This window comes from Musca vetustissima, unplaced genomic scaffold (genome assembly GCF_032173495.1).
Source record: "Musca vetustissima isolate MV318-11 ecotype Yass unplaced genomic scaffold, APGP_CSIRO_Mvet_v1 utg740, whole genome shotgun sequence".
NCBI classification, from domain to species: domain Eukaryota; kingdom Metazoa; phylum Arthropoda; class Insecta; order Diptera; family Muscidae; genus Musca; species Musca vetustissima.
Genome location: NW_026878554.1, coordinates 1 through 22,090, shown reverse-complemented (window position 1 = coordinate 22,090; position 22,090 = coordinate 1). Strand labels below are relative to the sequence as shown.

The 22,090-nt window shown below is 36.6% G+C and overlaps 3 protein-coding genes across 3 annotated transcripts; 1 reads left to right on the top strand and 2 right to left on the bottom strand.

Moving 5' to 3' along the window:
• Positions 1-462: 462 nt before the first annotated feature.
• Positions 463-3,261, bottom strand: LOC133323290 (uncharacterized). The gene is made up of 4 exons (XM_061532230.1): positions 3,078-3,261; positions 2,752-3,012; positions 2,531-2,682; positions 463-565 (listed from the first exon to the last, which is right to left on the bottom strand). The coding sequence occupies exons 1-4, from the start codon at positions 3,255-3,257 to the stop codon at positions 472-474; spliced, it is 687 nt and encodes a 228-aa protein (XP_061388214.1). The 5' UTR covers positions 3,258-3,261; the 3' UTR covers positions 463-471.
• A 2,403-nt stretch (positions 3,262-5,664) lies between these two features.
• On the bottom strand, positions 5,665-7,306 carry LOC133323292 (ell-associated factor Eaf). Its single transcript, XM_061532232.1, has 3 exons — positions 7,059-7,306; positions 6,866-7,001; positions 5,665-6,795 (listed from the first exon to the last, which is right to left on the bottom strand). Exons 1-3 carry the CDS (start codon positions 7,291-7,293, stop codon positions 5,670-5,672), a joined length of 1,497 nt encoding a protein of 498 aa, XP_061388216.1. The 5' UTR covers positions 7,294-7,306; the 3' UTR covers positions 5,665-5,669.
• A 3,028-nt stretch (positions 7,307-10,334) lies between these two features.
• LOC133323291 (DNA replication licensing factor Mcm6) lies at positions 10,335-13,034 on the top strand. The gene is made up of 4 exons (XM_061532231.1): positions 10,335-10,471; positions 10,534-10,677; positions 10,742-11,628; positions 11,689-13,034. Exons 1-4 carry the CDS (start codon positions 10,380-10,382, stop codon positions 13,032-13,034), a joined length of 2,469 nt encoding a protein of 822 aa, XP_061388215.1. The 5' UTR covers positions 10,335-10,379.
• The last annotated feature ends 9,056 nt before the right edge of the window (positions 13,035-22,090 follow it).

The window sequence follows — 22,090 nt, the reverse complement described above, 5'->3', positions numbered from 1 at the left end:
AAAATGAAGCAAAGAAGAAGATATGAGATCAATTTTGGTTTTTTTGTGGTGGAAAACAATTTTACATGACAAAAAATAATAGAAATTTTTCGTGCAAATGATGACCAAAACAAAATGAATAAACAGATGATATGCTAAATAAGAGAAACCCATTTAGATGTAGTAACTACACAGAAAGATCAATTCATAAAGCATTTGTCGTTCACAAATGGAAATGATGAACTAAAAACTAATTAGAATGAAATGAAAAGAAAAAAAAATTTGAAAATTACTTCTGGTATTGTCCTTGGAAGGGGGTTATTGTTTTAGAAAATCAAAAAGGAATAACCAATGTTTGTTTTGTTTGAAACATCAATTGTGCCAATGGTGCGATGCTGTTGGATGATGATCGGTGCCGTAGTTGTGATTTTTTCAAGTCAAATCGAATCGTATTCATACAATATACGTGCATGTATATTGCCGAGATCGATTCTACCAATAAAAATAATTGCCATTATCGAAGTTGTCATTGTTGTTGTTGCTGTATTCATAAATCTCGTTGTAATAATTAAACGGATATTGTAGCCTGTTGCAGCGTTGCGTAGTACACAGATACACACACAAATTAAAAAAACACAAATGAGTTAGGATCATGTTTTTGGTTTTGTTATAAAAATAAATAAGAAAGAAAAAACACAAAAAAGAAAAGTATTTCATTTTAAATGTGTTATAAACAAATGTTAAATAGTAGGATATAATGAAAAAATATAGAGAAAGAGAGAACATGAATAAGGGGCAATTGAAAATGTGGAACATTTTAACTTCCAAATTAACTCCCTAAGTTGGTGAGACATTGAGAGACATTTTTAGACTGTTTCTGTGAAATTAAAAAAATAATATGCTGTGGTTTTCTTCAAAAAAATCATTACTTTTGGTTTTGATTTCGAAAAAATTTTCACAGAAACAGACTGGTAAACTTCATCAGGGTAGAGAAATAAGACCAACATTGATAATTAAAATATGTAAAAGATGATCGGAACGGACCGACTATATAATACCCAACACCACGTTAAGAATAGGCAAACTATGATCTTACGATTTATATTGTAGGCCATAAATATGACATGAGTCCTCAAAAAAGAATGCGCGACCGCCCCTCTTCAGTCGGACACATTTGGTCGGATACATCTTATGGTTTCATGTACATGAAATCGACCGACGCCATGGATTGACCTTTTAAAAATATATTTTTAAAACTCTACGCCTTAGATAGGCTTTTAAAAATATATTTTTAAAACTCTACGCCTTAGATAGGCTTTTAAAAATATATTTTTAAAACTCTACGCCTTAGATAGGCTTTTAAAAATATATTTTTAAAACCCTACGCCTTAAAATATATATATTTAAAAATATATTTTTAAAAATCTACGCCTTATATAGGCCTTTAAAATATATACTTTTAAAAATCTACGGCTTTGATCCTTTTTGGATTGTTTACATTAAATCGGAGGAAAGTCTATATGGAAGCTATATCCATGGCTTGAGGGACACGTAAAAACATATTACTCATCATTGTAGACTCATTTCGGTCTCCTATGTAGCTTTTTCTAAGCATCGGACGACAGTGGCATCCTCTGAGTACCATTTTCATGAAATCGGTCGAAAAGGTATATAGGAGCAACATTCATATCTTGAGTGATTTGAATAAAACCTTATACACCTGTGTATGGGACTAGCATACTCCTCGGACGAATATACATTTGGAACTATATATACATCTGGCGCTAATCTTAACAATTTCAATAGGTTGTGGGACGAAATGCCGTGCACTTGCAATTAAATTATAAATGTGGCCAATACTTTGTTTACAATAATACATGGGTTGGACATTCGTCCGTAAATCAAAAAATTGAGTCAAAGTGTGTATAACCTCAAAATTTTAAATGGGTCTTCATATTTTTCCTCTTATGGATGTTTCAAACATATTCAACAAAGCGTGGTGTAGGGCATTAATAATAAAAAAAAAATCAACTGGTGGTGAAAAAATTAAATTTGTGTTTTTTTTTTTAATTTGAACCAAATACTTTCTTGGTAAGAAAAAAATTTTTTTAATTCTATTTATAAACAAATTAATTGAAGAAAAACATTTCAATTTTATTTTGAGCTATATATTACTATTTTTTCAATTATTTAATAGTCTGTCTTTGGGGCGGTAATTTATTGTTTTGATGTGAAACCTTTTTAGAAATCGTTATCTTTTTTATAAAGGACCTAACAAAACTATACATAGGTATATGAACAAAATACAAATAATAATTAATTACATACTAAACGATGATTATATACTAAGGGGATAGTATGAAAACTAAACAAATTATATCTATATAATATATAGAAAGAAAACGTATTTCCATTAGAAAATGGAAATAACGTGAAACGATGGGGAGGGAGGGTAGGGCTGTTTTTTGTGTAATGACAATTTTTGTTTGTCTGTTTATAATTTTAAATATAACGATTTGTAACCATAAACATATCGATATGTAAAACCAACCTGAGATAATTCTCATCCAGCAAATCAACATAGTCGGCATGTTGTTCATTATCCGGTATATACAAATCATAAACATAACCTGTATCCGAATCTGAGGGCATGGCCAGTGATGGTGCAACTGTATTGGCAGCAGCTGCCGAAGTCGAAGCTTCCTCATTTGTTTTGACACCGGCAGCTGGTTCAAATGTTGCCAAAGGCAATATGGATTTTTGTGTTCCAACAGTCTTATTATCATTAATTTGTTGTTTTTCTATATCCACAATTGTGATTTCTTTGGATTTTTCATTGGCATTGTTTTCGCTGTTGTCATCCACTGTGGTCCTCAAACAATTGACCACGCGAAAACGTTGCTCTTGCAAATTTTTACGCATTTCTTGACGCGCTTTTTCTGTGATATTACCGGGTTTGCGTGTTTTACGTAGTACCAGCTCTTTGGCCTCATCCTTGGAAAGGCGTGCATATTGTGTCGTAGCCGTATCATCCTTTGTACAACAAAACAAAATATTTTAATTTTTCTATCCTCAAATCTTCATTCACAACCAATTACCTGTTCATTTATTGTTCCGGCAAATTTCAATAGCGTCGACAGCTCTTCTTTGTTGGTTAATGCTGTCGCACCACTTCCTCCATCAGCCTCGTTTTCTAAGCGTCTTCTTTTACTGTTCAAGACAAAGGCCGACAAGGGCTCTTCATCAATGCGTCGCTTTACACGTATTACAGCTGGCATGTTTTATTTGATTTCTTTTTTATACGAAAGCAATTAATTTTACAAAATATTGATTTAACACAAATAATCTTTTAAGTTTTATATTTTTTGCTATAGTTTCGAATTTTAGACGCCGATTGAAAACCTCCTTTTAGCATATGCATTAAGTGGCATGGCAGTAAGTCAATTTTCACATCAAGGGTACTGTAAATCGAGATGACGGCGTTCGAATTTCACGATAGATATATTATTTACACGATATTTATTTTACAGAAATTCTATCATAGAGCGTTCTGGGGATTTGATAGAGGAGGGGAATAAAATTCAAAGGAGTTGTGAAACCAAAAATGGTACAAATTAGAAATGTTTGTGGATTTTTTTTGGCTTTAGGTCAATTGAGAAAATCGTTGGTTATGTTTTGGTTTATTTTTATTTGTCTTTGGAAGACATTTTCAGGGAAATACTACAAAAATACAAGTATTTAATGAGATATAAACTTAATTATATTACAAAGGGTTTTGAGAAAATCAACAATTAGAAATTGTTAAAAAAAATATAGTATAATTGTAATTTATAAAAAAAAGTCAAAATGAAAACGCGTTATTTTCACAGTATCGTGAGTTGGCGAACGTGTAAGATATGTTGGTTTGATACATAGTACAATTATACAAGATATGGTATCATTTGTCAAAAATACACCTCTACAAATGCAACAAGTCGTCCTGTTCATTTGACATATATTTAAAATATTACTAAAAACGCGAAAAATTAATGGATGTCAGGATTTCTTTTCAAAATCGTGTTGGGAATATTTCTTCCTACCAATGTTGTGAAATTCATCTGTAAACAAATGGATTTTTGAATATATTTTTCAAAACATTACACACAGTCACACCTTTTGTATACGACTTTAGCATAACAAGCCACAATATAAAAAAAATTGTAATTAATAAGTTGGTAGGGCCTACAACGACATGTACGCTAGAACTTTTTTGCATTGTTAATCTTCTTTATGAGGATTTATTTGACAAATATGCAAAGGAATTGACAATTAAAACCCACTGGGTTAATGAAATCCGGTTAAATGTAAACGTACTATACCTTGAATAATTGAACCATGGTTAACACTTGTTCTGTTCCCGTACTACAAGAATCTACTAAAAAGTAGTAGATTCTTGCGGTACGGGAACAAACCACCTGTGTAATTGTGCGTTTAGATTTATGAAATCCACTCGATCTCAAATGTCAATTCCATAGCGTATATGCTAAATATAATCCACTGGGTTTGTGAACATAATTAAGGAAATGACATTTGAAATCGAGTGGTTTTATTACTCTAAACGGGCTCTAAAGACCTATGTACATGCCGTTTAAACCTCTTCTATGAGGACTTACATGGTACAATTATAAAAGGTAACAGCAAATCCCAGCTGATTTGATTCCAACGTAATACTAGTGTCAATATGCATTTGACAAATTATGTTTTTAAAAATCACCCAACAGAAAATTGGGAACTAATTCAATTCGAAATTGTTATTTATCAAATGTCCTCCCGTATTCAATTTACTCAATCTGTCTGCTGGGATCGTTTGAGGAAGCAAATCTTTCTTTAAGGAACAACTCGCTATTCCCAGCATTTGCATATGTGTTACACCTATATATGGCAATGGCTCAATTATAGTAAAGATGTGGAAGCGATAGAAATATAAATTTGATATATTTTCATTCATGTTTTTCAATTTTTATTTTGTGGAATCAAAAATATAATTTGTTCTCTTGTTTACATTTTTCTGTCAAAAGAGTTGACACTAGTAGAACTTACAACAACAAATTTCCATGTGGTTGTTGTATCGTTTGTTGTACAACAATACTTGCTGTTACCTTTTATTATTATACCATGGAGGACTTATTTGAAATTTATATAATGGAATTGACATTTAAAAAAAACTGAATTTATTAAATCCAGTATAATGTATATATATCCTTTGTATAAAATCGGATGAAATATATATATATATATATATATTCTGATTTTTCTCAAATTTTGCAGATGTTTTTTTATACATGTTATAAAAATCCGAACGAAAAAGAATTTGTACTAACACTCATTTAAATGTTTCATTAATGTTAGTGTTATATATATCAATAAACTAAAACTACTAAATTAACACCACCAATTATTAATCCATTAAATAAAACAAGCTTATATTTTGTTTATAATATTTATTCTTAAATGTTCTTAAGCACATTTAAAGCATACATATATATCTTTTTTCTTTTGTTGTTTTGATAATAATATTAGACGAAAGTTTTTAACCTAATTTGCTATATTAGCACAAAGTATACATTTATAATGTATCACTATTCTGTTGTGTTGGGTTTTTTTGTAAGGAATCGATTTGCATATATAGAGTTTCATAAACTTCCACCAGCTTAGTCGGGATACAAATAGTCTTGTAATATATTTTGAAAAGCAATTTTTATTTTGCCACGATCACGTCCGTTCAGCTTTTGTATGTCTGGCAAAAGACTCATTAAGAACATAGCATCTGGATCGGTTTTGCAATCGCATAGCTCAGGTGTACTTGCTGTGGGAGCAGCAATGGCCAATGAATTGCCGAGTCCATTGGAGAACTGGTGACCGCCACTTGACGGCGCATTGCTATTGCTGGTAGCTAGACTAGGTTGGGCATTTAAATTGGAGATCTCATAACGTGCAGAATGATGATGATGCTGCTGCTGTTGGTGTGCGACATGGGACATTGTTGATGCAGAATAGGGCATATGATGGTGTTGTGTTAATGAACGTGTTGTTGTTATTGCACTTGAATTGCTAACGGCCTCGGTATCAGCATTCGACATAGATGTCGAGTTGTTAGAACCCGTACTACCGGAATTATTGCTGCGACCCGAGGAAGAGTTGTGACTTTGTGTTGTCGTTGTTGTGCTGACCACATCCAATGGTTTGGTAAATGTGGGTCTTACAAAAGATACATTATTTATGGATGGTGGTGTGGCAAAAGCTTGAGAACTGGATATGCTATCCTGAGATCTAGCTCTTTTGTTACGAAACTCTTCGTAATAGGGGCGTGTTTGAAGTCGCTGCAAGTTTTGCAACCGCTGATGATGTTGTGGCGTTTGACGCTTTTCCGTTTGATAATCAAAATTTCTTACATCCGCATCTCCATCGGCATCATGTAAATCATCATCGTCACCAGGACGTTCTACATTATCGTATTCATCGTTATTATCTTCACATTCCGATTTAATATCATTGGCCAGTGTGGAGTGGGCAAACTGCGATGAGTTGGGATGCTCTTCATCCATCATGTCATCCAATTCGGAGGGGTTATTTTCGGGATCATCAAAATATTCCAAATAGTTATCCAATTGTGGTTGGGAAGGTGACGAACCGGCCGTGTTATTTGTGGGACCCAAGGTATTGGCGGCGGCAGCAGCAGCCACAGCTCTTTCCCGTTGCAAACGGTTGGATAGTGAACTTATCTGCACCAAAGCATCTTGTACTTGAGAATCCAGCGACTTGGACTGTTGATGTTTCCTATAGAACGAATACAAGAAAACACAAATATTTTTAGTTTGATTGTTCCGTCATATAAGCCAACACTCACTTCCTTAAGTAGGGATGCAGGAAGAACATACGATCGAAATATGTCCAACATGGTGGTACTTTCTCTTCCAAATAATTCGTATATTCTCGACGGAACGAGATGCGTAAATTTGTCCATTTGGCCAAACTGGCACCAGCTGCAAAAAAGGAAAAATTTCATAACATCTCATTTCAAAAGACCTGTGGCAACTTACGATTCTTCTCCAATTTCAGATCCACCTCACGCCAAAAGTTCTCCACATAGGGACGACAGAAATAGTATTTGTGACGTGGGTTATAAATAGCTTCATTTCGCTGCACTAGATCTATTAATGCGAAAACTTCTTCGGTTAGCCAGCGTGTTGAAGTACATTGATTATTGCCTGCCGACGAGGATGAACTGGGTGGCAGCGAAGAGCCCGCCAGTGATCCATAATAGTCACTGGACATTTTAATTGAATTTCATTTTTTTTCCAGTAAATAGCGATGTGGACGACGTATTTCTTGTTGAAAATCTAGGTTTATTACAACTTTAATTGTTGCAATTTCGCGAGACCTATTTTATTGCAAAAAATAAACATAAAAACATTAGGGATATATAGGGTGAATTTGTGCCGTTGTGTAGACAACGGCTGATTTAGACGTGGAGAGCCCTAAAATGGGGTTTGTTACACGAGCCACTCAATGTGTCGTATGTACTGTCAAACTTTAGACGTCTGAGTACTGTACACATCATGTGGTTCACACAAAGATAGAATCTATCACATCTGGTGGCCAAACAGTATATTTACCTTTTGCGGAAAAATGTTGCCCACAGCCAACAAAATGATTTAGAGCTTTTATTTAATTTGCAGCGAATGGACGACTCATGTAAAAAGGAATCTAAAAATTCTAATTTTTGGTCAAAATGTGTACAGTACCATTTTGTATATACTGTCCAAATTATTTAAATTGCTTTGTATTCTTGTAAAAAAGAATATAGAGAATAATTTAAAGCGATTTTTCATCGATTATGGATTTTATTTTTTAGAAAAAATGTACTGTTTTCGGTTGATATTAGTTAGGTTGGGGAAAAATAAATCCATTATTTTTTCGGCAGATAGCTGTACTGATATATTTCTCATAAAGTATCGATCAAACAATTTCAGATTTATGCTCGTTGGAAGGTTGACATTTCGCAGTAAAAAAATTATTTTGCTGTTTTTTGTTTGGTACATTCAGTTGTGAGTTACAGGTTGTTAAAAATGGAAGAAAACAAACAGAAAATTTTGTACCTTTTACAGTTTTTGAAAAGGGCGAAAATGTAAGCCAAGTTGTGAGTTACAGGTTGTTAAAAATGGAAGTAAACAAACAGGAAATTTTGTACCTTTTACAGTTTTTGAAAAGGGCGAAAATGTAAGCCAAGCGGCTAAAATTGTGAATGGTGTTAAGTCCTGATTTATATCTTTTGAACTTGCTTTATTCGTCTATACAAGGCAAGTCGATTTCAAAAATATTTTTTTTTACATTTTGTGACAAAGTTCTGGATTGGTATTTCAAATTACTGACACTACAAACAAAATACACAAAACGAATTGAAAGAAAATTGCCGGTACTCTCCTTCAAACAAAGACTTGCCGCAATTAAACTCGCCTAATATAAATTGGGACTAACAACGTTACCTAAAATCCGACAGGGCGTACAAAAATATTCAACTTCACCACTATGGCAAAATGTTGTGAACGACCCAAATACGTCGAATCCATATCTTCCAGCGAATAATACAAACCGCAAAATTATATTGAAAATTTATTAAATTAATCCACATATTTTGAGATTCCATTCGAAATTTCAAATTTCCTGAATGTTTTGTTTTTATTTTCAACAAAAGAAAAAAAAAGAAAAATACGTTCTGTCAAAGTTGAAATTTTTCAACTTGAAATTTTGTACGTTCGACGTATTTCGGTAACATTCATATAAATACATGTGTTCTACTTTTGTAGTGAAAAACGTCGAACGAGCTAGTTGAATTTTAGGTAAGGCTGTAATGGTTCCAATACAGTAACAGCCAATTATGTGCAATTTTGGTTTCGTAGGATGGCATAATTACAGAAGGTAGTCTCACTTGAGAAATTAATAATGGTAACCTTTTAATTTCGAACTCATCTATCAATTTCAAATTGTTTGAAAAATAAATTCCTTAAAATTGTATGTATCCAATCGACATGCATACATATTTTTAAAAAATTTTAAATGTATACTTTTTAAAGATTTTAAGTAATAAATATCTCAATTTTTTAATCAACATTGTTTTTAAAATATGACTATAGATGTTACAACTTATATTTATAGATTTTAGAGGTTGGGAACATCAAGATATTAAACATTTTGTAATTTTTGTAATTATTGCCACCGTGTTTTGCGTACATTTCGAAGGAGGTTATTTTCATTTAAATTTTGAAAGCTGAATGTTGTCAAAAGTAAAATTATGAAAAAATTGGAATCATATGTCTGCATGAGACCACCTTGTGTAATTATTTCGTAGATTCCGTTCAAGATTTTTTTATGTTAAAGATGCACCTCGCAGAGGCAGGCCGGTCGTCGAAAATGTCGATAAAATTGGAGAAATGATCGAAGTTGACTGGCATGTTAGCAGTCGTAACATCGTTTATAATGGATTTATTTTCCCCCTACCTAATACAATAATTCTTTCTGGAATATGCGGATAAAACAGTCAATTCTTTCTGAAAGCCAGAAAATAAAGGATGTAGCGATAATACATATAAACAATATTAAGAAAAGCAAATGCAATATCGACGAAGAAATCACTTTTACTTGTTCTTCGGGTTCTTTTTTACAAGAATCAAAAATAATTTATACGATACAGTTCGTTAATTTCAAATACGAAGCCATTTATATAATTTGGACTGTATACACAAATTGGTACTGCAGTCAACCATATATAGTAATTTACTTTTGTATGGTAAATGACGCTTGTGATGATGAATTCTCACTTGTTCTCAATTTATTTCTGTTCAACACTGATCTAGGCTATCCAGAATTTTGTGACATAGTTAAATTCGTCCCAATATTAAAGATTCAAACCATTTTTTTTTTATTTTTGACAGGTATTTTGGGTAGCAATAGAATGGATTTTTATATCAAAATTTCAATAATTTTTTTAATTTAAAACAGGGTAATCCTATGTCCCATTTTATCATGTCGTCATTTCTCGTGTGACATTTACAACTCCGTAGTAATATATGTATCCCCCGATATGTATATTGGCGCCTCTAGTGTCAAATAGCAGCACTAACAGTGTAAACAAAATTTGGCGCTCAAAATGCCATCACTTATCACAAAACAGATGTCAAACTATTTCGAATTTGGCGTGTGTTTTGATGTAAAGCAATTTTTTGCGACATCCTTCATTCTTGATCAGTTACTTATAAAGAGATCCTTGAAGGATACAGATTGAGTCGTGTTGTTATTGTTAAATTGTTCATAAAAATATTTTGTTGATTTTTTTGGGAGTTGCGTTTGTTTTTTGCTAAAACATGGATATTGCTGATGCCAATGTTGGTCAATTGCGCGTTAAAGATGAAGTGGGCATTAGATGTCAGAAGTTATTCCAGGATTTCCTTGAGGAGTAAGTAAAGAAGAAACGATAGTCTGAAGATGTATTTTATAATTTATTTATTTGTGTTTTAGATTCAAAGAAGATGGAGAAATAAAATATGTTAAACCGGCTGGAGATTTGGAATCACCGGATCGCTGTACTCTGGAAGTCAGTTTCGATGATGTGGAAAAATATAATCAAAATTTGGCCACAACCATTATTGAGGAATATTATAGGTATGTTTTTATTTGGATTTGTGTAAATAGTTTGAAGAATGAAATTAAAGGGATATCTTTGCAGAATTTATCCATATCTGTGCCAATCTGTATCCAACTTTGTAAAGGATCGCATTGGTCTAAAAACTGAAAAAGAATGTTATGTATCATTTACTGAGGTGCCAACACGCCACAAAGTGCGTGATATGACCACCTCTAAAATTGGAACGTTAATTCGTATTTCCGGCCAGGTGGTACGCACACATCCTGTCCATCCCGAACTGGTTTTGGGTACATTTATGTGTTTGGATTGTCAAACGGAGATACGCAATGTGGAACAACAATTCAAGTTTACCAATCCGACAATTTGTCGCAACCCGGTGTGTTCAAATCGTCGTCGTTTTATGTTGGATGTTGAGAAGTCTTTGTTTGTGGATTTCCAAAAGATTCGCATACAAGAAACTCAATCTGAATTGCCCAGAGGTTGTATACCACGTTCTGTGGAAATTATCTTACGTTCTGAATTGGTGGAGACGGTACAGGCTGGTGATCGTTATGATTTTACGGGAACGCTGATTGTCGTTCCGGATGTTGGTGTCTTAAATATGCCTGGAGCCAAGGCAGATCAGGGATCACGCCACAAGGCGGGTGAGGGTCCTGAAGGTCTTACAGGCTTAAAGGCTTTGGGTATGCGTGAACTCAATTACCGCATGGCCTTCTTGGCTTGCAGTGTCCAGGCTACAAATGTACGTTTTGGTGGTACTGATTTGCCCATGTCTGAGGTCACAGCCGAAGATATGAAGAAACAAATGACAGATGCTGAGTGGAATAAAGTTTACGAAATGTCCAAGGATCGTAATTTGTATAATAATCTCATATCGAGTTTGTTCCCCTCAATTTATGGCAATGATGAAGTGAAGCGTGGAATTCTACTGCAGTTATTTGGTGGTGTGGGTAAAACCACACATGAAAGTAAGTTTCAATATTTTCTTTATACAATTTTAAATATTTACAAATTATTTTATTTTACAGAAACAACTTTGCGTGGTGACATTAATGTGTGTATTGTGGGTGATCCCAGTACGGCCAAATCACAATTCCTTAAACAAGTGGCCGATTTCTCGCCCCGTGCTGTCTATACCTCTGGCAAAGCTTCATCAGCAGCTGGTCTTACAGCCGCTGTGGTCAGAGATGAGGAAAGTTTTGATTTTGTCATTGAAGCCGGTGCTCTTATGTTGGCTGACAATGGCATTTGCTGCATTGATGAATTCGACAAAATGGATCCCCGTGATCAGGTGGCCATTCACGAAGCCATGGAACAGCAAACCATTTCACTGGCCAAAGCTGGTGTCAGAGCTACTCTTAATGCTCGTACTTCCATTTTGGCTGCTGCCAATCCCATCAATGGCCGCTACGATCGTTCCAAAAGTCTGCAACAAAATATCCAGCTTTCAGCTCCCATTATGTCCAGATTCGATTTGTTCTTTATTTTGGTTGATGAATGCAACGAAGTGGTGGATTATGCCATTGCCCGGAAAATTGTTGATCTCCATTCCAACATTGAGGATAATGTAGAGAGAGCATATACCAGGGAAGAGGTATTACGTTATATTACATTTGCTCGGCAATTTAAACCCATCATTAGCAAGGAAGCAGGGGCCTTACTCGTCGAGAACTATGGTCATTTGCGTCAACGAGATACTGGTACTGCTGGTCGCAGTACATGGCGTATAACAGTACGTCAGCTGGAATCAATGATACGTTTGAGTGAGGCCATGGCCAAATTGGAATGTATGAATGAGGTACAAGAACGTCATGTCAAGGAAGCTTTCCGTTTGCTTAACAAATCCATTATTCGTGTTGAACAACCCGACATTCATTTGGATGATGATGATGTCGATGAGGCATTTACCGGTGATGTGGATATGGAACAAAATGGTGGTGGTAATGGTGTAACCGAGGAAGTCGAAACAGCAGATCCTGAAGCTGATGCCAATGGTACTGGTCAAGTTCAAAAGAAAAAACTTACCCTTTCCTTCGAAGATTACAAAAATCTATCCACCATGTTGGTGTTGCACATGCGTAACGAGGAGGCACGTTGTGAAGTTGAAGGCACCGATTCGGGCATGAAACGAAGTGATGTGGTTACATGGTATTTGGAACAAGTAGCCGATCAAATTGAATCCGAAGATGAATTGATTTCTCGCAAGAATCTTATCGAAAAGGTTATCGATCGTCTTATTTATCATGATCAGGTTATTATACCGCTTAAGACTACCGAACTGAAACAGGCTGGGAAAAGTCCTAAACGCACCGAAGAAGATGAGGATGAAGATGATCCTCTATTGGTGGTACATCCTAATTATATTATAGAATAAGAGAATTGTAATATATTTTTTGTTTATTCACTTTTGTTAAGAGATCATATTTTTTATAAAAAAGAGAGCGAATATAACCACTTCATCAAAATTTGTTTTTCCATAAATTGACATTTTAGTTTTTTAAGAGTTAAGCTGTAGTCTATAAGCCATGCAAACATTTTTTATATAAACACAAACCCATTTGCAAAATAAAAAGAAACATCAATACATTTTGTTAGAAATCAAAAAAAAAAAAAAAAAATATATATATATATATATGTTTACCTTCAGTTTCCCCGATTTGTGTTGGATACTGATTAGTAGAGTAGTGGGTAAAGTTTTGTATTTTTGAAACATAGGCCTACAGAGGCCGGCATATGCTTGTTTAAATTATATATTCAATCCCTTTATTACAGTTAGAGTTTTTGAAACTGTTCCTCGTTTTGGAAAAGTCCCTATATAGAACGCATTCACACGCTGTGAAACGAATTTAATGAACAATCACATACGGCCAGAAATTATGAACAAAATTGATCGGGAAATCACCAGACCCAGGTTTGGTTAAAACATGTTCAGCCACCAGTTGTCTAGCAGTTGATTTCACATCCACACCTTTGGTCCATTGTGCTCATCCTAAGTACCTGAAATGAAGCAAATAAAAAAGAGGAAAAAAGATAGTGGAAGTAGAAGAAAAAGTTAAATATTTTAGACTTTGTTTGACAAAGCTCAGTATTTTTTATGGGTTCTATTCCGGAGAAGAATGCTTAAGTATCAATTTCATATACACCAATTCTTTTGCTGCCTAGCGCTTGGCATCCATTGTTTCCAGCGCGTCCTCAACCTCACATAATCCAATAAAAATCCATTCCATTGATGCCCCATATTCTCAATATTGAGATGTGAGGGATTTAAACCTGCAGTGACTTGTTGTGATCCCAACATCACACCTTATTTTGATCTCCTTTTTTTCTCTGGGACAGCAAGGACGTAGTTTTATCTCATTTAACTTAGGATCAGCTTTGGAAGGTCTCGCCAATTAAATAGCCGATGGTCGTAGATGTCCATCTATCAGTAGATCGGACGACTGTGATGCCCTCGAGCAAGTTCATTAGCTATTTCATCCCCATTTGTTTTACTATGTCTCAGAACCCAACAAAGATTTACGACTATGTCATGCAGAGCAACTTTACCGTATAAATAAACGATTTTAATAGTATGCCGAAAGGACCACCTGGCTTTCGTTATATAGTCGACTATTTCAACCGCTTTCTTGATTGCTAATATTTCTATTTAATGTATATAATAATGTTTATTATTGCAGTAAAAAACTGTACCAGTACCTTCTTCCAAATTAGACCCGTCTGAATATATTTCAGACCGCCTGAGATAAGGAGCCTATTGTCCAGGATTAACTGTTTAGCTCATAAATGTGATTATGGAGATGTATATAATCACTGATGTGGCTAGGTTAGGGTTAGCTTTGGGGATGTGCTGTCACTAATGTGGCTGCAGCACTCTGAGACCGTTCGGTCCATTTTGTTCATCCATGAAAGGTATGGAGAGATCTGTAGGGAGAAAGGGGGATAGAAAAGATAAGAAGCTAACAAGAAATATTAGGAGGTAGGTGGGAAATAGTTTCGATGGCTATAGAAATTGGACAGAAAACATAACTACGTGCTAAGGTTGCATTTTCCCAACCACTTTAGGTTTCTAATGATGCTGTAGATTAAAACAGGTTCCATAGTTGAAAAGAACTTGGACACGGTGGATAGTCTGTACCGTCTGTAGGCCAGGACTGGACAGCGACACAGGAGATGCTCAATGCTGGTCTACACTCGAGGACGACCTCAGGTTTGATATTACAGGACTTGATGACATTAAATGGGCCTGATTATACACAAATATAGTCACCGGTTCAACGATCTCTGCATCCAGACTTTTTTATCAATTCCTCTGCCTTTCAAATAGCGAAGATTTAAGCTTGGAAAACATTACAGTTGCTATCCAGCTTGTAGGTATAGCCTTTCACAGTAGACGCCAGCCCCTGTGCCTTCTTCCATCTTGGATCCATCTGTACAAAAAGCCAGACCGCCCAGAGGAGGGTTGCTACGGTTCCAGTCGTCTCTACTAGGGATAACGAAATCTACACCGTCAAATCTCAGGACTGGTGATATATAGTCGCTTTATTTTACGCCTTGGTACAATCTCATACCTAGTTCGTACAAGATACATCCATGCCATATATTTTATTCATGCGGCCTTAGGGCACTACGCGCTACCTGACACTTAATGCTGAGACCGAGAGGCCTTATGTTCAGCACTGCGTTCAGAGTTGCTTGTGGGGTGCTCTTCGCGGCTCCAGTTACTAGAATCGAGGCGGCTCTTTGTACCTTGTGTTGCGGCTGGGATAAAGCAAGCCAAGCAATCAGGTCAGTCATCTACTCCTGGGCATAACGTGGCGGCAAATAAAAGAATGCATTGTAGTCGCACAGATACATGCATGTCGGCCGCAGAAATCACAGGAAGCCCAAAAAGTACAAACCGACGCTGGAGCAACAACGTTGTATCAGGTACTCCTTAAAATTCTCCTGCAATTCCTCTGAATAAATGTCGAAATTGAGTTGTGTGTTTCGGGCAAAAGAAAATGTATGCGGTTTGTTATGATTTCAATGTCATACTATCAAATGTCAACCCAACGTCAGCTGTCAAGCATACCGGGCGTTGGTACATAGCGGGTACTAAAAAGTACACTGCAAAAGTTTACCATCCCTGAACTATGACGGGCGGCTGGATGGCAAAAACAACACATTTTAAATAATGGTTGCCAAAAATGAATATTTTAACAACAAATAAATTAAAAGGAAAAAAAGGGAACAACATAGAGTAGCAATGACATGGGAAATTAGGGAATATATGGGAATCGGGAAAGTCACATATAAAAGGGGAACATCGATGGAAAAGTAGGAGAAAGTAAGAAAGACATTTTGATTTAACACGCACTGTGGAGTAAAAATTTAAACACCAAATTATAACCAAAAAAATAGAAACAATTAAATATACCCAAATAAAATACACTGGCGTAAGAGGGGAAAATTTTCTAACCCGAAGCGAGTGATAGTGAACTGGCGCAGCTAGTGGTCATTGTGAGACAAGGCTGGATAAGTATAGCAACATCCAGGTAGGACTGCATATAACAAAAGCCCGTAAAGAAATATAAATACGAGTCGGTCAGCGATTGCCGTTTATGTAAAATTAGGCATTTTTTTTTGTGCTGTGTAAAATATAGCACAGCGGTGTACGACTGGCTAACAGCTGCCGATAAACCAGAGGTTGTGTAATACCCTGTCTGTGGTGAAACGGTACAACAAAATCACAGCTGCTGAACGCTTGTAGCGGTGGTATAAACCTAGCTAAGACATTTTATTGTAGTGGTGTATTATACAAGTAAAATAATTATTGCAGTCTGTATAACAGAATCCTCCTCAAACGCCAGGTGGTATAATGAATGTGCAAAGAAAAGTGTCCGAATTGGGACTGTATTTGCTGGCATCAAAAAGTGTAGCCGTCCGTTAGGCGCTGAAAAAACATAAATGACGATATAGCTATTAAGTTAAGTCAATATTTATCTATTTGCATTTTTTTTTAGTAACATAACTTTTAATTATATTTTTTTTTAGCAATTTTAACTAGTATTTATAAGATTTTTATTGATTTTGTTTATTTGTAAAGGGCATTCCAATACATAAGTCTAAGGGTATTTGTGTGGTAAAGAGACTAGAGTGTGTCAAGCTACTGATATAACTGACTAACTGAGCTCAATTAGGTAGGACATCAGGAAGCATAGTCAAATCGGATCGGAGGAACATTCCGATAACCCTAGTACTATAGTATTGAAGGTCCTAATTCATGATAGGTGTTAAGTAAACTGTTCTATATTTTGTTTGTGTTCGAGATTGTTGTCGGTAAGCATAAGTGAGTTCGTTTTGTTTGTTATTCACTATGCTTTAGAATGAATAAATTTATATGTTTAGAGATATAGTAAAAATGAATATGGAGTAGACATTAATCATTTGGGAGGGGTGAAAACGTTGTAGGAGGGGGAATCGAACTCGAGGAGTATTTGGGGTCCACATAAATGTTAGAGAGGACCTGTGGACCATGGAAGGGAGGGCAGGTGAGGGTCCGGCCACCAAGGACCCAGAATCATCACAATGTTCTCCGTGTGTGTAATGTTAGTCCTTTTGTTTCGTGTTTATACATGTTGAAAATAATTCTTGTTAGGCCCTGATTTGGTTGGCGGGTTATGGACCTCCCTGGGGCCGATAGCTAGTCGGATGTGCCGATCAAATTCTTGTATGGAGCCGTAACAGAAATGGCGCCCAAACGAAAAAAAAAAAAAAAAATCCTTCTATGTCATAAAATCAATGATAGTAGAATCAGTGCAATAACAGCAAGGCACTTGAAAATAGCCCAGCAATTAGTTTGAATAGCCCAAGCAAATCTGGTTAAATGCCAAGATACCTATTTAATATTGCAGCCAGAGCCACGAGGCAACTGTTAAATGTGCAATATTAGGTTTAGATAGATTGGATTAAGACCGGATTGAAGTCTACAATGGGTCAGTGCAATACCTAGTTCGTTCTGTGTAACTATGTGTTTTTTGTGCAGTCGACCTGTGCTCTGTTTTGTTTATTAGTAGTTAGGAATATCTTTAGATGACGATTTGAGTGTAGTAACATCTCACGGTAGGAAAATAAGCCAAACCGGAAGAAATGTGTTAGATGCAATATGACCATGAACGCTTTTTTTATATATAAAAAAAATGCCATGAGTTTCAAATCGTTGAGTAGATATTCAAAGAATTTGTGTTTATTAAGGACATTGTGATGATATACGACACCTTTAATAATTAAATGGAAAATAATGAAAAGCAAAAACCTCGCAGGAAAAAAAATTATGATAATAAAGGCATTTCAAAAAAAAAAAAAAAAAAATTCTACAAGGTGAAGATTTAATATATATATCAAAAATAAATAAAGAACTCCTGACATTTCCTCTGAAAATACAACGATAAAACCTCCCATACAATAAGAATTAATTAGAAGTGAACATATTAAGTGACTAAAATCTGGATAGATACATTATACGTCCGAGAAAATAACTATATAATCATAGAAAAGTATAAGGAATTTATTATTACAATCTACGTTTTTCCATTGACAATATTCGTTTTTTTTTTTCGTAACAGACTATAGGATAGAACATAATATTTTCCATAGGGGAATGTTAACTAGGTCTAAAACGGCGAAGAAAAGAATTTGGCCACCAGCATTTGATGAAGGTTCAGATCAAGATAAAATAGATTTGAAAAGGAAAAAAATGGCTACTCGAGAAAATCCCGCATCCCAATCAAATGAGCAGATTAGGGACCTTTCGGCTTCAATTATAAATCGGCCAGTAGGGGCCAATAATGCGCAATCAGGGCCGCACGGAGACGATGGGGGAGCCGAACGCTTTGTGACCCCGACGGTTAGGAATATGCGTGATAGATCTTTAGAAGAACGAATGAAAGAAATGATCAGCAGTGAGGTAGAAGATATGCGTAATACACTGAATACTTTGGTACACACTATCCAGACGTTGACCAATAACAACATCAATGTCACATCGGTGCCTTCAGCGGGTCAACGAGACGCCTTAGTTGCTGCGGCGTCCGGGAATTGCCCGTCAACAGAGTCGATACCATCGAATAGTAATTATTGTCTGACCTCTGTAATAAATGAACCAATACGTATTAGAGTCGACAAATTTGGTATAAATTTCGATGGAAATCCTCAAAAACTCACCGTCGAGGAGTTTATCTTCCGACTAGAGCGACTGCAGTCTCAATATGGGGTACCATGGGAAGAGATAGTGAGGGATTTCAGGGTACTAGTTTCTGGTCCAGCGTTGGATTGGTTTTGGCAGTCGCAGAAGATTCGTAACTTCTCCGGATGGATTCAATTAAAAGACGCCTTGCTATGCCAATATCGAACGACCAAATCTCCGTTCGAAGCCATGCGTGATCTCGTGGAACGCAAACAGATGGCTAACGAATCGGTAGATGCCTATTTCCATGCCATGGGACAACTAAGATCCCGTCTGATGCATCCTATTACGGACCAAGACACTATAAATATAATAAAAGTAAATGTAAAAGACAATATTAAAGCTGTTGTGTATCCCATGACAATAGCAACTGTAGAAATGCTTCGAATAGAATGCAAAGAGGCTGAGAAAAATTTCCCCAGACGTGACCCAAGACCAGCACCTACCCATATACGACCTAACCGACAAGTCAATGAGGTTGCCATAGATAGTTGTGATTACGACGAACAAAATCCACAACAAGAATTTTCCGAGGATGTGTCGGCATTAAGGATACACCAACAAAATAAGCCATTAATTTGCTGGAACTGCCGTAAAACAGGGCATATGTTCATGGATTGTCCCTCTACCGAGAGAGCCCTCTTTTGCTATAGATGTGGCAAGCCGAACACCATTACGCCCAGATGCCCAAACTGTCAATCGGGAAACCACAAGAGGGGCGTGGAGGCTGTGGGGGAACCACGTCCGACAGACAACCCACCAATATAAAAAACATTTGCGCTACTCGCCGATCAGATTTCGAAGTGGAAGTAGAAAATTTTAAAGACGATAACAACACCTATGCCAATTTAAGACACCTTATTCCATTCGATGAAAGAGAAAAACATTATCAGGCAGTTAAGGCGCGAATATTTGATGAAGGCAAAGTTAAGTATGAGCTACCAAAACGTATTTTAAAACTAAGGCAGAAAACAGCAGAAATACGAAAAACAAAGCGATTCCTAATTGACGCAATAGCTAAAGTAGAGACAAAAAACCAGGACCCCCGGGTTTTCGTTCAAGTTTTCCTGAATGGAAAACCGATTGAAGGATTGTTAGATACCGGGGCATCTGTAAGTCTTCTGGGAGCGGGATGTCGGGAATTTATAAATGATCTGGACATCGAAATAAAACCGATTTTCCATAATATCTCTACCGCAAGTGGCCAAAACTATAGAATTGTTGGCAAAATTGAAGTCATTGCCGAGTATGAAAAAAAGAACGAAAAAATGGTTGTATATCTATGTCCAGATTTACAGCAACCTCTCTACTTAGGAATAGACTTCTGGAGAACATTTCACCTTGCCCCGCAAGTACTAGGCGTCGGCGAAGTATATTTACCGCAAAAAATTGTCGAATATAAAGACACCGAAATGGAACACCGACTGAAACCTCATACATTAAATGACGAACAAATGGTAAAATTGAAGGCAGTCATCAAAGAATTTGACACCTTCGAAGAAAAAGGGTTGGGACGGACCAAACTTGAGAAGCATACCATTAAGCTAGTGAAGGATGCCGAACCGGTGAAAGATAGGCATTATCCAATGTCCCCTGCGGTCCAACAAATTACCTATGATGAGATAGACAATATGCTCCGGCTAAACGTTATTGAGGAAAGTGAAAGCCCGTGGAGCAACCGCACCACGGTGGTCAGGAAACCCGGAAAAAACAGGTTCTGCCTCGATGCCAGAAAGCTGAATAAGCTAACGGAGAAGGATGCATATCCTCTCCAGAACATAGATGGAATTCTTAGTCGGATCGACGAAACCTTTTATATAAGTAGCGTCGATTTAAAATACGCATTCTGGCAAGTAGAACTGGAGGAGGAAAGTAAGAAATATACTGCTTTCACGGTACCGGGGCGACCTTTGTACCAATTCCGCGTTATGCCATTTGGGCTTTGCAATGCCGCGCAGCGCTTATGTCGATTAATGGACAAGGTCGTCCCCGCCAGGTTGAAAGAAAACGTATTCGTTTACCTGGACGACCTGCTAATTATATCAGGTGACTTTGAGCAACACCTTACTCTTCTTAGAGAAGTGGCCCAGTGTCTCAAAAATGCTAATCTGACCATAAGCTTAAAAAAATCACACTTTTGCTTCAAGGAACTGAAGTATTTGGGGTTCATAATTGGGGGAGGAGTGTTGAAAACGGACCCCGAGAAAGTGGAGGCCATTAAAAAGATAGCGGTGCCCAAAAACCCGAGGCAAGTCCGAAGCTTCTTGGGCACTGCAGGATGGTATCGGCGCTTCATAAGGGATTTCGCCGCTATATCTGCCCCTTTGACAGATACGTTGAAAAAGTCAAAGAAGTTTGTAATGACGGAGGAAGCTATCACATCATTTGAGAGTCTAAAGAAGGCATTGACTACTGCTCCGGTTCTACGCCACGCTAATTTTAGTAAACGATTTTTTATACAATGCGATGCGTCGGACTATGGAATTGGAGCGGTACTATTCCAGCTCAATGACCAGGGAGACGAACACCCAATAGCCTTTTACTCTCAAAAGCTCAATTCGAGCCAAAGAAACTACAGTGTTACGGAAAAAGAATGTCTTGCGGCTGTTATGGCAGTGAAAAAGTTCCGTCCATATGTGGAACTCATGGACTTTACTGTCATAACAGACCACGCAAGTTTGCAGTGGCTTATGAGTTTGAAAGATTTAAGTGGCCGTCTCGCTCGCTGGTCATTACAGCTACAATCGTACCGTTTCGAAATAGTACATCGTAAAGGCAAAGAAAACGTTGTGGCTGACACTTTATCAAGACTCCCTACGATAGATGAATTAGATTTGGAGCAGATGTTCGACTGTGATGCAACTGCCTTTGACAGCGGTGAATATAAAGATTTAAAGAGCAGTATTGAGGCTAACCAAGACCGACTTCCTGACTTAAAAGTAAAAGATGGGATAATTTTTAAGCGAATGAACCCCAACCAAAATGAAATGTTAGGGGAGTATGAGTGGAGAGTATGGGTTCCCGATTCCTTAACTCACGCACTCATTCAGAAAGCCCACGATTCGCCCATAGCTGCTCATGGGGGCGTGTCCAAAACTCTCAACCGAATTAGGCAACAATTTTATTGGCCCAACATGGTGACGCAAGTCAGGCAGTACATCAGTAAATGCATTACGTGCAAAGAGACAAAAAGCGTTAACTATAAT